Source organism: Apaloderma vittatum, unplaced genomic scaffold (assembly GCF_000703405.1).
Source record: "Apaloderma vittatum isolate BGI_N311 unplaced genomic scaffold, ASM70340v1 scaffold6799, whole genome shotgun sequence".
NCBI classification, from domain to species: Eukaryota; Metazoa; Chordata; class Aves; order Trogoniformes; family Trogonidae; genus Apaloderma; species Apaloderma vittatum.
In genome coordinates this window covers 129,876-147,113 of record NW_009734570.1, presented here as the reverse complement: position 1 = coordinate 147,113, position 17,238 = coordinate 129,876, and the positions used below count along the sequence as shown (strand labels likewise).

The 17,238-nt window shown below is 37.1% G+C and overlaps 1 protein-coding gene across 1 annotated transcript in view; it reads left to right on the top strand.

Annotated features, from left to right (window-relative positions):
* MTA3 (metastasis associated 1 family, member 3) overlaps positions 1 to 17,238 on the top strand; it is a 124,553-nt gene that overhangs the window by 17,205 nt on the left and 90,110 nt on the right. The window contains exons 3-4 of the mRNA XM_009876328.1: positions 6,356 to 6,419; positions 7,575 to 7,692. Coding sequence (XP_009874630.1) covers positions 6,356 to 6,419; positions 7,575 to 7,692 — 182 coding nt within the window. The remainder of the gene's footprint in view (positions 1 to 6,355; positions 6,420 to 7,574; positions 7,693 to 17,238) is intronic.

Genomic DNA, 17,238 nt, shown 5'->3' with positions numbered 1-17,238 from the left:
TGCTGAAGTTGTTGAAGGCCTTGGATCTTCAGCTACCAACTTAGTAGTTTAAACGTATAAGCTGCATAAATTGATAATACAAAGTCTCCTTTAATTTTGTCATTTTAAGCTTGTTTCACGTTGGGAGTGCTTTGTCCTGTTTAGATTGTGACCAAACAACAGTGTTGAGAACTGTATAAAAGTTGTAACCTTAGGGAAACGCAAAAAACCTTGAACATTATCTACATGTTACTTTTAAATCTATGTCAGTTGTGTGTGGTTGCTCCAAGAGACTGCCCTTAAATCTTGCCAATTTGAAGCGCACAAAATCAGTATTTCTGCACCTAATTAAGATGAAAACTCTTGAATATGTTTTTTTTTTCTCTGACTAAAAGCCACGTGCAGCATCAAAAGCCTGGGCCATCTATATGATCTAGGCATGTGTTTGGTTGCGAGGCATTTGTTGGATCATTTAGATGTACATAGATCAATTTGCTGAGCGTTCTGGTTTTTTGATGGTGTGGTTTTTTTATTTGATCAAGAGTGTGTTAATTTGGTAATACCAAGTTTGTTGATCTGTCTTTTGGCAACAGATAGATAGACAATCTTGTACTGCTTGGGAGATAAGTATATTTTTGTTAGAGCCACAGATCCCAGTGCTATTTATCTATGTTTGATTTTGTTGTAGAGTTTTGTTTTTTGGTTTTTTTTTTATTATGTTTGAGATGGCTCTGTAAATGAACAGACTCAAATTGGAGCCAGTTAATTGTGAATCAATGCAATGCAGATCCTTCTTCTGTCAATTGTAGGTATTGATTGAATATGTTGAAGTGAAACTCTGGTTAGAGTGTTGTTCTACATTTAAGTCCCTGTGATGATGCTTGTATTTTCTTGGGTTTAGTGTTGTGCAGTACCTTTCTCTCTGGTTGTAAATATCTTTGTAATCTGGAGAACTTGAAACTTGCTGTACTTCGGTGTCTATCGTTGTCATTCTGTGCCCCTTAAACTGACCTTAAAAGTAAAGTATGTAAGTACTCTTTAAAATACACAAGTACTCTTAATATTGTCTTCCCATGTCAGGGGAATTGATTTCCTGTCATTAGCAGAAGCTCTTTGGACTACACAGTCCCTGGTCTGTGGTTTGGTGATCATCATTGCAATTTAGACTGCTTGTAAGAGATCAAGACTTGGCTCAGAGTTGTTGTTCAGTTGGAAACCTTCAAAACACTTTGCTGTTTAAGACAGTTCAGGAAGAAATGGTTTTGTTTAAGGCAGCTCTCCTCTCTACAATGTCTGTACCTCTTCCCCTCCCATTTCTCTTTGTGCCGAGTATGGGAAAGGTTACTCTTGAGTTCTACTACTGCACAAAACCATTCTGCCCTTCATTATGCACCATGTTTTTTTATAAGTTAAATCTCTGGTTGTCATTGAAATAACAGCGTATGTTAAAACAAAATCAGATTTTCCTTACAAGCATGATATTTCCTAATATTCTTTCCTGTTATTTTATTCTCAGACTGTCTTGCTGGTGACTTGCACTTGTGTGTTCCAAATCTCTACTAAGACCTCAGTTTTTCTTGATGAATATCAGCAGAGATATTTTGTATATCTGTACAGAATTACCCTACATCATTCTGTCATATTCAGGAGGGCAATTAATAAGGGTTACTAGCTGAATTTCAAAATCTGTGGAGTTACATCTGCATATATTATTTTCTTTCTTCAACTTTTATCTGAATGATCAACGCGCACCAAGTTTTGTTGACTTTGTGAGAACCCAGAGCAATGAGGTCTGAGAGTTCTTGCACTGCATCAGTCTCACCCCAGAGTGCCTCTACATTCCAGGTGGAAGCTGATGTGACATGATACCATATCCATAAGTTACTTTTTCCACTCCTGTAGTTTGTCCTGGTTAAGAGGCATTAAGTGTTCTGCTATTTTTTTTAATTTCTTCCTGTAATTTTTATTTGCATACCTACTGTTCCAAGAAATCCTTATTAAAATATGGTTTGTATCTCATGGCCTGTCTTACTTATGTAGTGAAGTAGCCAGCAAGAATAGCAAAACAGGAATTGTAGAGCTTTCTAGTGATTTTTAAAAGCAGGGGCTGTGCAGAAACAATAGCCTTTAAAGGAGTTTAAAAGATCAAAACAGTTGCTGTTGGTTTTGATTAATTTTGATAATTCTAAAAGATTAGTGCTTGCATCAGTTTTTAAATTTTGATAAAGACTTGAAACTGTATTTTTGACTACTTTAAGAAAAAAACTTATTGAAGGACAATTACCCAGACAGTGCAAACAGGAAGTCTTGATTCGTGCACCACCTCACCCCAAGATATGTATTAAAGTATTTTGATCTAAGTTATTCAATCAGGCTATATTGAAATGTTTTGATAACATTGTCTTGTATAATTACTTGGGTACAGCTTTTTTATACAGCCTAAGTTGCCATTTATTGTTGTCTTGTCTTCATTGGAACAGGTTAGTAGGGGCAGTCTTGTTGTACTTCTCTGATTTAAATATTGTCATGGTCTTGTCTGTTGTACCTTGCCGGGCGTTTTTCATTCCTCCAGAGGAGCACACTCAAATGTGGTGCTTTTGTCTTCAGTTTTCAAAACTTACTAGGTCCTATTTCTTCTTATTCTCTTTGAAATCTCCCTTCCAGTATTTGCATACTGATGTGCCACAGACAGTGTGAATTTTTGTTAGTTTCTTATTGAATTGTCCAAGACAGTCTTACCTATGAGTATCTCACAAAGCTGTGCTAGTTATTTTCTAATTCTTTTAATAATTTTTCTTTGTTTCACGGTTACAGGAAAAAAAAACAAAAACAATCAACCCTGCAAAAAATATCTCCCTGAAACGGGGAGAGTGGGAAAAAGAATAAAATCCTTATGTTAACTGCACTAGGTTAACTTCTACTTACGATGATGACTAGTATGTCTTGCCATTTCCTTATAATCCTTATTAGGATCTCTGTGCTTTGCTGTAGTTGTAGACTGTTAGCATTTTGGTTTGAGACTACATTTTCCTGGCTTTCTGCTAGGGCTGCTAAAAGAAATCCTTGTGTACAAAATCATTAAGGCATTTTTTTCCAAAGCAGTATTTTAGAGCATTTTTGTGGAAAGTGCGAGTCTCATTTCTGTACAGTAATAGAAGGGCTTCCTTGAAGTAGGCAAGTAGGTTGTAGGTGGGGAGAGAAATAGGTTGTTAGGCATCCCTTAGCTGATGGGGGTAAATGATGAGGAATTGTCAACCTATTGGTGGAGGCACCTGAAACATATAAAAAAAATTGCAAACAGGAGTGTGTAACATGTGAAAACAGCTTTCACAGCAGAAAAAAGTTACGAGTTGTAGCTCTGCATCCTCAGGCATGGGAAGCAGTTCAGTCTTGAGTGGTTTTTGTGATACAGACTGGTGATACTATGTCTCCATATACTGCAAGATCTCTGAATTACTTTTTATTGCTAACTTTTAATAATACAATGAGTGTTGTTGGTATTGTTGTTAGCTGAATGGAAGAACTTATTCGTTTTGATGAGTTCAAATTACATCTGAAAGCAGAAAGGATTCTGAAGGGACAGTTTAGTCTCATCAGAACTAAATTGTAACTGAAGACGGAAAAGCTAACTTATTCTTTTGTTTGCGGTTCTTTGTACATTGCTGAGATACTGAAACTTTCCCTCAACATTTTTACAAGGTAGATTTTGCCAAATTCTGTGGGAAGTAAAAATATTTTTTTCTGAATATTTTGAAGAGGTCAAAGCCAGATACGTAGTTTTAACATCGTTGATACTTTTGATGAGATTTTTGTGTTGTATTTACTACTCTGTGTCTGATATTACTGTCTTTTTTGAGACTCTAGTCCATGCATGTGAAGTGTCATGTATCTGCTGTGTGATATACTGTATATCATGTATGTTGTGTGACTCCAGCCATTAGATGATTAAAATGCTGTTAGAAAGAAGTGTAGTATTAAATAGAAATCCACTCACTTAAAAGACATGCTGAGGGCATTTATTCTGGCTCTTGAGAACAACCCTGTGGAGAAGGACTTGGGGGGGTGTTGGTGATTGGAAAACTGAGCATGAGTCGGCAATGTGCGCTCACAGCCCAGAGGGTCAGCCACATCCTGGGCTGCATCAAAAGAGGCAGGTCGAGGGAGATGATTCTCCCTGTCCACTCTGCTCTGGTGAGACCTCACCTGCAGTCCTGTGTTCAGCTCTGGAGTCCTCAGTGTAGGAAAGACCAGCTCAAGCAGGTCCAGAGGAGGGACACAAAGACGATCAGGGGACTGCAGCACCTCCCATCTGAGAACAGGCTGAGGGAGTTGGGGCTGTTCAGCCTGAAGAAGAGAAGGCTCCAGGGAGACCTGATAGCGACCTTCTAGTGTGTAAAGGGGACTTACAGGGAAAAATGGAGAGAGGGTATGATGATAGGACAAGGGTTGATGTTTTCAAACTGAGAGCAGGTTTAGATTAAATTCTAGGAGAAATTCCTTTCTGTGAGAGTGGTTAGATACTGGAACAGGTTGCCCAGAGAAGAGGTGGATACCCCCTCCCCAGAAGTGTTCAAGGCCAGGCTGGGCAGGACTTTGAGTAACCTGGTCCAGTGGGAGGTATCCCTGGCCGCGGTGGGGGAGTTAGAACTAGATCATCTTTAAGGTCCCTTCCAACTGAAGCCATTCCATGTTTCTTCATGAAATAAAATTATTTTCTTTTCTTAAATTACCAGCAACGAGATACAACGTCAGTTAATAATATACTCTTGTAGTTGCAATGGCAGTGAAGGAATGCCTTTGGAATAATTTGGGCTAAGGGTAGACTGTAGTGGAAGGAGAGCATTCTACAGGTATATGGAATAGAAACAAACTGGAAAGGTAAACTCCTCTTTAGCCTTTAACACTGCAGAAAAATAAAAAACCCATTCAAGTGGACAAACTGATTTCATGGAATATCATGGAGGTGAAGATTCTGGAATTACCAAAGCCAAAAGCTTCAAAAACATTCAAAGATGTGGTTGGGTATAGAGGAGGTTTCCTACTTCTCTACTTGAGTCTCTTTCTCTGGTGTTGTGTATTCTGCTCCGATTTTTCTCACTCATCTTCCTACCATTTCTCTTCCATGCGGTGATTCTTCTGACAAGTAGAGAGATGAAGAGAAATGCACGGGGTTATATACTGCAGACTGAGTGGTTTAACCCTGCTTCTTAGGAAGTGCGGTGGTGATAAGACGTTAGCTTGGATGTTGACTTAATGATCAGCCGTTAACAACTGGCTTCTAATGCTTATGGTCGAGTTCAGCAGTCAGCAGTCACTGAAATCAACACTGCTTTTTCCAATAACTTTTTTGGTGTTACCTGAAATCCGAGGAAGTCTCTATAAACAACTGTGTTTTCTGTTTCTGTGCTGATCTCTTCCATGGCAGAAGATGGAAGAAAGCGCTGTCTAGAAGTGCTGTAGCCATAGGTATAAGGCCACTGGAACCTCCTGATAAATACCTATTAAGCTGATAGAAACTGAATAAAGCTCAGGTGCATGAAATAAAGTGATGTATCTAAGTGGTGCTAAAACGTATGTTATTATAAAATGGTAGTTCATTTGAAAATGATAGCATGAAGGTGCCGGTTGCTAGCAAGATGATTCAGCATCCTTAACATTTCTCATCCAGATTTATGTGTGTTTCTTTAAAGTACCAGTTATAAAAATAATTTTGCAGATTATTTGCAGAGAAGTTGGAGGTACAGCTATTTGCAGCTGAAGGACTGTTGGGGGAAAAGGGGATGAGAAAGAGAGGAGAAAAAGAAAGAGATGGGAGTAGTGGGGTCAAACTCATTACGTTACCTCAGTGTTGTACATGAACAGATCTGTACCACTCCTGAATATTTGGAAGCTTTCTACTGGCAGCCTGCATGAAAATATGGTAGTTACCATTTTAATGTGGCTATAGAAGAAATGAAACAGGATTCTTTTGTTTGAATAATTTCCATTCAAAAAGATTTTACTAATGCCTGTAAAAATAAAGTACTTAATCTTTCTAGTTTGTGGTATTTTCAGATTAGGTACTGAACTTACTTAGAGGTAAGTCACTTGGAAGTGATGTTCCATTCATCCAGGCCTTTTTATTAATTGTATGTGTATTTATTGTTTGCTGTAGTACCTGTTGTTCCTTTCATAGCCTCTGTTTCTAAAACTATGTCCAAGTTCAGCCAAATTCCTATATACTCGAATGCTTGGGCCAGTACAGCTGTTATTTTGTTGCTTGGATGTTAATTTTGGTGACTTAAAAGTATGGCAACTTGCACTTTACTGTGTTCTTACAAGGTAAAAGTTTAAAGTATGTCTACATACATAACAGTTCTCCCTTATGTTTGTGTAGGGGAAAATGCAGTGTTGCTCTTCTGAATGAGACAGAATCTGTGCTGTCCTATCTGGAGAAAGAGGTAATATGTGACTTCTGTTTGGGTATATATTGGTATATGGGTTTTAGGGTTTTCTATGACTGTATTTTTAGAAAATCTCTTGAATGTTAAGTTAGAAAAAATATGTTGTTGAAAACACTGATTTTTAAAAATGTTGGTTAAAAACTTAATTGACAATCTTAAATGATTTTATTATGAATATGGTTGTATTTGGGAAATAATTCAAAGTAATTCATATGGTATCTTACAGAAGAAAAATACACAGACTTTTCATGTAGCAGATACTTAAGGAGAAATTCACATGGACTATTTCCTCTTTATTTTCTCCTTTTGTTATTTTTTTGTTTGCTTTTTTTGTTTGTTTTTTTTCTCCTAGAGATGTTATAGAAACAAGAAAATATCTTCCTTAGTCGATGATTAGAGCAAGAGAGGCCCCTGTAAAGGGCAGCTTAGCATGGGGGTTTAATTTGAAGGGCTCAGAGTTATTATTACTGTGGGGAAAATACCTCCTCACCTTTCATTTCCTGTGGAAGGAACATAAGATGCTAAGCTTCAGCGGAGGGGAAGAAAATTCCCCGAGAATTTACGAGGTGATTGCATTGCAAAATATTTTCAAAATAAATGTATCTTTCTTTGAAGCATCTTAATGTCAGGCAGTCATTGTTTTTTAGCTAAAATTAGAATGTCTTTATTTTTTAATTTCTACACCCAAACCACTGGTAATAGGCAAAACTATACCTGAAAATAGGACTTTGCCCTATAGTTAGTTGACTGTATTAGATAGGCCAATACTGTTAAGTCCTTTTCTGACATTGACAGTGTTTCATGCTTTTTTGAGACTAATTTCTAATGTAAGGTCAGTATGGAGAGATATTTGAGAGGAAACATGTTCATTTCAGAAAGCAATTAGCATTAATTCTTTTCAGATCCATTGATGAATTTTTGTATGTGAATCTTACCATTATTGCTCTGTTCTGAAGTAACTCCTAGCAGTGGGAGAAGGTTGTTAGCCATTTAAAAGTACTCATGAAACGTCTGCATTATTTAAAATAACATTATTGTGCCAAATCTGTGCACAGGGTTTGGTGTCTTTAATAATTTCCAGATGGAAGGTGATACAGGTTTTCAAACCTAGTTTTAAAACATCTGCTGTTGCAAATGTGTCTTCTTTTTTAGGATACGTTTTTTTATTCGTTGGTGTATGATCCATCACTGAAAACGCTTTTAGCAGACAAAGGAGAAATCAGAGTGGGGCCTAGATATCAAGCAGATGTGCCAGACATGCTTGCAGAAGGTAAATACATGATTTTTTGATTAGACAAAAATATCTCTATCTTGCATTATATGCTTATACTGACTTTCTAAACTAAGCTAATCAGCATAGAGGCAGAGAAAGTAAAATAGTAGGTCCTGGAAAGTTGATGAATACAGGTAGATATTATGAAGATCGAAAGAAGGAATACTTGAATAATGGTTGAAAAGATATTATTTCTAGTTTATGGATCGAACAATTTAGGCATTCAGTGTTTGTTTAATTCTACAGTCTGGTTAGTTCTTTTGTACAGGCCTCACGGAAGGATGTTCAGGACAGTCCCATTTTGTAGAATAGTTACACAGTAACAAAACAAGTGAAAAATATATTCTTTCTCTCCCTTTTAAAATAGACTCTGCGTAAAGAATATTTGTGTCCTATTGTGGTTTAGGACAGTCTTCTTATTTAAAAATAATATTAGCTTCCATCAAAGCATCTTGTTTGTTATGTAGCAGGACCAAAAAAAAGTGTTTCAAGCTCTGACATATCTTTAAAATCACCAGTATTTTTAAAACTTTATTTTATTTATTTATAATCTAGCACAACTACCTGTGTATATTATTCAAGTGCAATATTTTTTCAGCGTTTGAATGTTAAGAAGCATGAGCAGCTCTTATGGAGTAAATATAAATATAAATAACATAAGTTTTAAAATGAGCTAGGTTTGCGAGTGAAATGTGCACTCTACATTCAGTGCTAACAAAAGAAAAAGTTTCCTGAGAAGTGTATAGACATTGATACTATTATCAAGAATCTTTGTCTTTATTCCTTAATAAGAAAAGGTTACATGACAGGAGTATCACAGAGTTCTGAATGCCCCAGGTATTTATACTTGTAACCTCAAGTGGTGTGTGTTACATTCATCCTGGGCCGCTTTTTTTCTCTGCTATACTTTTTTTCATAGAAAACAAGTGTTATTTCTATAAAGCTTATTTGATAAACTATATAAAAGAAGAATGACTTGATTTCTGGTAAGTGGCATGTTATTTTACAATGGATGCTATTTAATAGCTCACCTGCATTATTTTTTGGATTTCTAATAATCGGAAATAAATCTGGAAAAGACCTTGTATAGTTGAAGGCATACAGACTTGTTTCACAGCAAGTTTATGGCTAAAATATGATACGCTGCTGCTCTTACTGTAAAATGTGCCTGTCACAGGGAAACAAATAATTATGTAGACATTAATATGCTCAAGAGAAAATCTTCCCAGAGGACTAAGAGAAAATTACTGTCTGAATGTTTGTATCAAGTAGCCAGGAAGTATTTATGTGCTTCTAAAGTAGCTGGTTGAATTGCTGGGTTTTCAGGCTGGGCTGTGGTTGTCTGCCAGGCAGGAAGTCTTTTCCTACTGAGTTCTGCTACTTAAATTACTAAAGGCAGAGCCTAATTACGGTATAGTGAATACTACATACAAAGTAAATGTGTTTTTTCCCCATGGAAATTTTACCTAGTTAATTTTTTCTAAAATTAAATTCCATATTTATTCAAAGTTCAGTTACTAAATTCTGGAGCTTAACTTCCTGAGTTAAAGCCTGAATTTAGTTAAATGCATAGAAGATCTTATGTCATGAAGACAGGATTTCACTATATTACTATCTTATTTTTCTCACACTCCATTAATTCCTAAAGTGCAGTAGGTGGTGCAGTCTTCTTGCTGTCTTTGGTAGGCAATAACAGCCCATCAGTTACTGAGGATCAGAAATACCAGATTGCCCACAAACCAAAGATCTGGTGGTGTTCAGAGTACTTCTTTGACAATTTAGTTGGATTAATCTGCACTTATTTCCAGTGGCCAGTGGAAAAAAAGCGCTTGATTTTGGGACGATAAAAATATCTGAGTTATTGTAGTTTTGACTTATCTAAATGTTTCTGTAGCCTTTTGACCTCCAAGGAGAAGAAAAAAATGATTCAGCTGTTATTGTGTCTTTATGTAAGATGACAGCATGGAAGTTAATCCATTCACTGTCAAGCCTTCTCATTCATTAAAACAAGTCTAAATGTTTAAAATGGGTAGAATAACATAGGCGTGCTTGGAAAATATAGGATTCTACAAAGATGTCTGAATCTGTAAGTAATTTTTTATGGTATTTTTAAAAATGGAAAATAATCTGTATACCAAAGTTACTGTGCCTTAATTTATGACTCTTCAAAACTAAAAGCCTGGAAAAATCACCTTAAATTGAATGAAAGAGTTTAGACAACTTCTAGTCAATTAGAGATCACTTGAGAAAAATTCGGGTTTATGGCATCTAATAATAGTATTATATAATAAAATAGAAAGCACTACTGCCTTTATTTGCATGTTAAGATTGTCCATTAATGGAAAGGAAGTATACCTTTTTGATGGTTATTGGTAGGCATATTTTATATATACAAAAAATCCCAAAGCCGTTCTGAAAAAAAAATACTTAGAAAAATTAGTTTCACACACCATCAGTTATTTTAAAGTTACTAGCCTCTAAATCCGATTGAAATGATTAAAGACTTGCCAGTTCGGATTAGTTTTCAGAAGACCAGTCACAAAGTGGCTGAAAAATGGAAAAAAATCTTTGAACTGTGAAAGCCCTTCCTTCTATAAATATTGAATTATGTTGATGTAAACACACTGGTGCATTCAAGTAGATTAAACATTCAAACTACGTGCATTTTCTCTGTACTGCGACAATATATGTTCTGTTTGAACGGACTACTGGACTACTGCTTTTTAGTGCTTATTGGAGAACGATTTTTTTTTTTTTTTTTGTCCCTTGCGTTAATGTCACCATTTTTCTGTCCTTGAATAAATTATACTCCAAAACCTGATGTTTAGGCTACATTTTGGATAATGCATCATACCTTCCTACCCACCCTACCCCATGGGTAAATTGGGTAACTTTGCTTTTCTCTTAAATTTTTGAAATGAAAGGAATGTTTAGTTTTAAAAAGACTAAAAGGATTATTAAAATCAAGATACATAATAAAGTATTAAAGATCCAACTGTGTGTTTTGCATTCAGATACACTGAATCATAAATCCTTTACACAATTACAGTAAACAAATATAACCAAAGCTTACATCTGGTTGAAAATGCCTAAGCCTTGTTTATCTGTGCTGTGTTTGTAGCGATTTAGCTAAATCGCTTCGGTTACACATTGAGTGAAGACTCTAGCTTTGAAGAAAGACCAGATTTTTTTCAGCAGCCTTTTGTAACTTTTGTTACAGGTATCTCTGGAAGTAAATGGTCAAAGTTGTCAGATTCAAATGATAATTATGGTTGTGTTAAACTCTGTCTTCTCCCTCCAGTTGTGAATGCTCCAGCCTCTTACAGATTCTAGTTCCAAGATTTTGAGAGTCTTTTCACTTGCTCTTATTATGCTGGAGAACATAATATATTCTACAGCTTTGACTCAGATTCTAGCTAGTATGATACTAAAGAAAGTCCTTGCTCTACCTTTAACAGTACGTTCTCTGGTGGCTTGTTCTGTGAGCGTAGCAGTTGTTTGTTTTTAAAATCTGTTTCTAGTGTGGGTTAACATTCTGTTCCTCTGTGCAAAGCAAGAATAAAAAGGTTCATCTCAGAAAACCAAAGCACACATTTGGACAAAGAGTGTCTTGTTTCAAGCATCCTTACCTCTACAGTCCAGGAGAAAGGTACCTGGTTCTGTGCCTGTCATGTACCAGGAGCTGCTGTCTGGTGCATCTACATACGGGATTTCATCAACAACTTGGGAAATATGTGACTAAGTTAAAAAATCAACCCAAAAAAAGAAAACAAGAAAAAGAAAAACCCTCTACAGTTTTGCTTTGAGCAAGTCATTATCATAATTTGATTAAAAGGTCTACTTTTGTAAATTGTTCTGAATATGATCAGATTGTTTAACAGATTTTATTTTGATTTATTTTGTGTATAGGGAAGTAAAAGTATGAAGAGGGTGAGGGAAGATGCTCCAAGGCAAATGACTTTAGTTATTGGTAGACTTCTCAAGACCACTGATCCTTCCTTGTCTCATAACTGGGAAATGGTGTTTTTTTTTGTTGTTGTTTATTTTCTCTGAGATTTCTGTCAATGAATTAAACTTATTTGTCATATGCCTGCATTGGTCTTTGTCTCATGCATACTGTCCTAGGTCTAATTGTAGTTGTCACACAGTAAAATGCATGACAGCTTAGCTAAACAACTACAGTCAAAGTGTTATTACGGATAGGGAAGCCAAGTGTTTAAAATCTCATTGGCAAAATCAGTTTGATTTCTGAAGTAATGCTCACTTTTATTTTTTCATAGGGTTGTGAATCAGGTGAGAAGACTGAGACAAAGTCAGTAAAGGTCTATAACTGTTCCCCTGTCTGTAAAAGCTGGATTAAAATTTGTGAAGAAAAAGATATTTTCTAAATAAACCTTACAAAGAACTTTATCATGGCTGTGTTCTGGTCATGAATGTAAGTGTAGTGAAATGATTTGGCGTAATTCTTTGACTTAAAACCAAACAAAGCCAACAACCAAGCAAAAAATAATAAATTGTATTTCCAAGAAAATTAATGAAGTTTGGAATAACTATCTCCTATTATTTTAAAAAAAATTAGAGTACAAGTGTAATTTGAAATAACTTTTGCTGATGATACCTTTGCTTTGTCAAGCAATAAAGAAATCTATTGTGTAGCAGGATTTGGCAGAACAGTGCTTTGCTAGGCAATATGAAATGTGGAAATTGGTACTTTCAAGAAAACTTAGCCCACCAGTGTAAGAACAACCATGCTGAATCAGGTGATCAGCCATTTTTCAGTGCAGAAGATCTCATCTCATGTGATTTCGTAATTTTCTTAAAACTTGTTTAAAGCCCATTAGAAATCCAGTGGGCTCTCACCTTGAGGTTCCTTATGTATCTCTGTGATCACGTTGCACAACTGCAGTATGTGAAGTGTGATTTTTTCTTTATAAAAGCTGGGCCGATGTGTCTCCAGTGTATCTTTGTTGCAATTTCTTCTGATGTGGCTACTATAGCTGTGGGCCTTGACAGTGCCCACATTTTCTGTTTAGCCTCTATACCCTCCTTCACGCCCTAGTTAACAAAAATGGGGTTAAGTTCATGTGTCACTTATAGTAGCTATTATATCCTTAAGTTCCTACATAAATCTTGAGAGGATGCTTGTTTAAACTTGTTAATGTTTATCTTTTAGGTCTCTCATGAAGTGTGTGACCTTTCCACATTTGTCCAGTCATCACAAATGCAGAGGATTAACTTGATTAAACAAGTTAACATGGATTTCTCTTATTTGCTCCCTTTTTAAACTGATAATATTGCTGAGGTCTTAGACTCGTAGGTAGTTTATAGACCTTTTGACTCTCTTGATTATCTGAGACTTTAGTCATTTGAATGCCTTCTGAAATGTGGACAATGTTGTAGCAAATAGGAGGATGAAAGAAGAGTGACAAGACAAAAAAAATAGTTAGCCCTACTAACTAGTTAGTTAGTAGTTAGTGTGTCTCATTCACAAAGACAGTTTTCCTCTGTGGCTTGAGATGTCTTTAATTTTGTTCTAGCTGAAAGGAAAATTATAGTATGTGAAGGTACATTTATTCATAAATTTGTCACTGTATGAAAATAGTTGGAGGACGAAGGGGCTGAGGGGAACAGCTCTGTGGGAAAGGCCCTGGGGCGCTCACAGACAGCAAGGGGATGTAAGTGAGCAATGAGCTCTGGCAGCAAAGGAGCAAGGAAGCCAACACTGTTCTGGGCTGTGTCAGTGGAGGCCATCGCACTTGGGGCTAGAGCACTTGCCCTGCAAGGACAGGCTGAAGGAACTGAGCTAGTTCAACCTGCAGAAAGGGTATCTTCAAGGCTCCACTGACTGGAGGGAGGTTATTAAGAGGACAGACAGGTTCTTGACAGTGGTGCATAGTGGGTGGATGAGCTAAGACAGACATAACATGAGATGGGAGGTTCAGAGTCGCCATGGGCAGCGGGGAGCAGCTCTCGCCAAGGAGTGCTCATACCACAGCTGCACCCGTTATATGGTTATATGCAAAGAAAGTTACATATTCATTAGATGCTGGTCGGCTGCTCCTCCTCTTGACACCTGCGCAGTGCCTCCTGGTGGTCTTGGGCAGGGGTCTTCAGGAATGAAGGCCGTAGGTCTTCCTCACGATGAACTTTTACCTTGGTTGAAAAAGTAGTTGCTCTCAGCACATTTCGTAAGATATCTTTGTCCTCGAATTCCACAGGGGCCTTTCATCATGAGATAGTCTTTGTTAGATACCTTTATCACTAGGTTCTTGTCAATTATTTTTTGTTTTTATATACTCTTACAGTGAGTCCATCCTGCTAGTCTTTGTTCTTTTGCAGCTGGTGCTAGATAGCTCCCCCTGTGTACAAGCCTGACCTTGGTGCTGGGGAAGATTATGTTTGCTTAGCAGGATATTGTAGCCTAAACAACTTCATTTCTAGCACAGCATAAAATTTGATGAACAAATTCTATATGCCTTCTATTACAATGAGGATGGTCAGGTGTTGGTGCAGGGAGGTTGTCTCACCTCTGTCCTAAAAGGTTTTCAAGACCTGAGCGGATACAGCTCTGCTCTGCTCTCAAAGCTGAGCCTGCTTTGAGGAAAAGATTGGGTTAGAGGCCTCCTGAGATTCCTTCCAGCTTGAACTGATTCTGCTGTGGTGTTCCAGCTTAACAACCTCCTGTTGAGATTCAGCCTAGAGTCTTCTGCCTTTTACCCTGGGGAAGTGCTTCTTTATCTGTGGAGGAGGAGTTGGAACTGGAAATTTACTTCTTATTAAACTAATATGTGAGTGGACAGTTGTTCAGTCAAAACACGTATGCTTCAAAGGTGATCCTAGGCCATATTTTTTTCTGTGCTTACCTACAGTCATATTTCATTAAGAGAAGATGAAGGAGAAACACACTGCTGTTTAGTCATCTTCCCTCCAGTGATGATGCTGGGTAGTAGATAACTTATTTGTAGGTGTTCAGTCACTGCTATTGGCATGTTCAGTTTCAGTTGACTTCTCCATAAAGACTGGAGACAATATGTTGAGCTTCTGGCAAATCACAGTCTAAAAATGAACACCCAAAGACTAGGCAGTGCAAACACTCATGTTAAGTTAACAGCATTAACACCTACCAAGAAGTCTTCAGCATAATTACATTATCATACTGCAACACAAGAAAAAGTGTAACGTATGCATAAAAGCTCTGTCTTGAAAGTCGGTTGCAGAGAGTTGACCTTTGAACTTTCTCTACCTGTCTTTAAGTTTTTCAGGTGTATTTTCAGGTGTATTGAAAGGTGTATTTGGGGCACACAAAGATTCCCAACGCAGGTCATCCTGGGCAGCATCACAGTGGCAGTGTTTTTGCATCTATCAGTGTGCACACACTTATGTGAACAGTGGAAAGTGCCTGGTAAGAACGTTTTACTGCTAATTAATTGCCTGTGTACAGCAGCAGCTCATCCAGCTCTGCTCATGGTGCCTGCTGTTAAGGATTCGGAGTGCTGAGCAAAGCGTGTGGAGCTGGAAATTGCTGGGCAGAACAGAGGCGTGTCACAGTGGGAAATGTGATGATGGACGCATGAAGGGTTAGGATTGGTTGGCAGCTCGTCGAAATGTGATTTTAGTCTCAATGCAGAGGTGGGAAGGAGGCAAGCATCTAGAAGTAGACAGATGTGGTGAGGAATGACGTTTAAATGTTTATCGAGGAAACTGGTTATTAGTACTAATTGAGTACTGCCACCAGCAGTGGCAAACTGTTTGCAGATCACTGTTTTAATTAGCCTGGAGGGCTGATGTTCGTTAAAGTCACTGATATGAGGATATCTGTGTACTGCTGCATGGATTTTTTCTGATGCTAATGGTCCCCTCTCAGCTGCAGTCTTGTTCCTAGCCCAGTATTGCTTCTCTCTTGTATCTGGGTTTAAAAGGATACTACTGTGTTCGGGGGGGCATTCTTTATGAGCAGGGATCTGACACAATTAGGTACTCTCTGACAATTTACACTAAAATGTTTGGAGTTGGCAAAGAAGAGGATTTGCCCCCTTGTAAGACAGAGAGGAGAAGAAGAATTAAAGTCTCTGAAATGAAGGAAGAAGCAGCCTTTAGGAAAGACATTCTTTTTAAAGCTTTCTCTTTGCTTTTTATAAATAAAACTATAAACTATAGTCAAAACTTTTGTATAAAAACCCAGAGTCTTTCTTATACATCTGAAAATATCCAGAGAGTCCTCAAAATAACACTTGTGCAGTTGCTTCCATTTCTTGAAGGCAAGACATTTTTGAATTAATAGGGTTAAAGTCGCTGAGCATTTAATATGAAGAAGGGGAGCAGTTGGGGTAATCTGAGCTGTAAATTTTCGATGATGTAAAGAGAATTTGTGTCCAAAACTTCTAAAATTTTTCTCTGTTCCTTTAGAGTTGTTTCCTAGTATGTTCTCTCTTTTTTTTTTGTGCTTTTTACTGCAACTCAATTACAAGAGCATACTTTTTTTTTTTTTTTGGTAGATAAGACATACCGGGTGGGAACTATTAAGCTCAAGAATTCCAGCCTGTTAATGTTTGGGAGTATTGGAATTCCAGGATTTTAAGCTTAAACATGGTGATGAGCAAAGAGACAGATTAAAAAATACTCGTCTATATACTGTTTGGATTTTTAACATTACCTCAGTTCAGGATGCTTAGTTTTAGTGTATTTTCTGGTTCTTTAAATACTTTCCAATCTTACATTCATTTAATAAATGAAAAAATATGTACTAGAGTAGTGGAGCTGAACTATGATCTCAAGAGGAAGGACCTGTTCTGTTACTTTATGGTGCATGTTACTTCCATTTATTGGAAGACTCGCTACTGAATTTGAAAATCACACCCAAGCCAGAGATCTGCAGTTGTGTGGATGGTGCATCTGATTATTTTATTTTAGAAAATGTTTTTAGAAGATTCTGTATGCAAATATTTAAGTTAAAAATGGAGAGCTGTATAGTTGTTAGACTCTGAAGGTGGATCATGTGTGGCTATGAGAAATGTCTGACAGGTTAAACAAGTCCTGTGTCTTAGTGTACTATCAGTTCTCAGAAACTATGGTCTTTAATTTGTGCTAGGTTATTAGTTTTATGACAGTTGCTGGATATGAGAACTGGACATACTAATTCAATAAGCAATTATTGGGAAATAAAGTACATTAAATATTGCCTTTTTTCCCCTCAGTTCAGTATTTTATAGATAGCGTATGTCTAGCCTTTTGTCTTTAACTAGTTTTAAGACATGAGGGCTGATGATTTTGCGGCCATGTCAATGTTTCCTTTTTAAGTGAACCAAATTGCAATTACAAAAATAATTTGGTAAATTTAGTGTGAACCAAGTTGCTTAGGTACGATCATCAAAGAATTGCTTTTCCTGTGCATGCACAGAAGGTGACAACAGCAGCAACTTTAGGCTCTTCAATGGGTGGTATGTTGGCATGTGAGGAAAAAGATTTTTGTCGAAAAGCTGTCAACTATAAAATGCTTTTTTGGGTAGGATGGAAGATCTCATTTGTATAGTACCTTGCACGTTT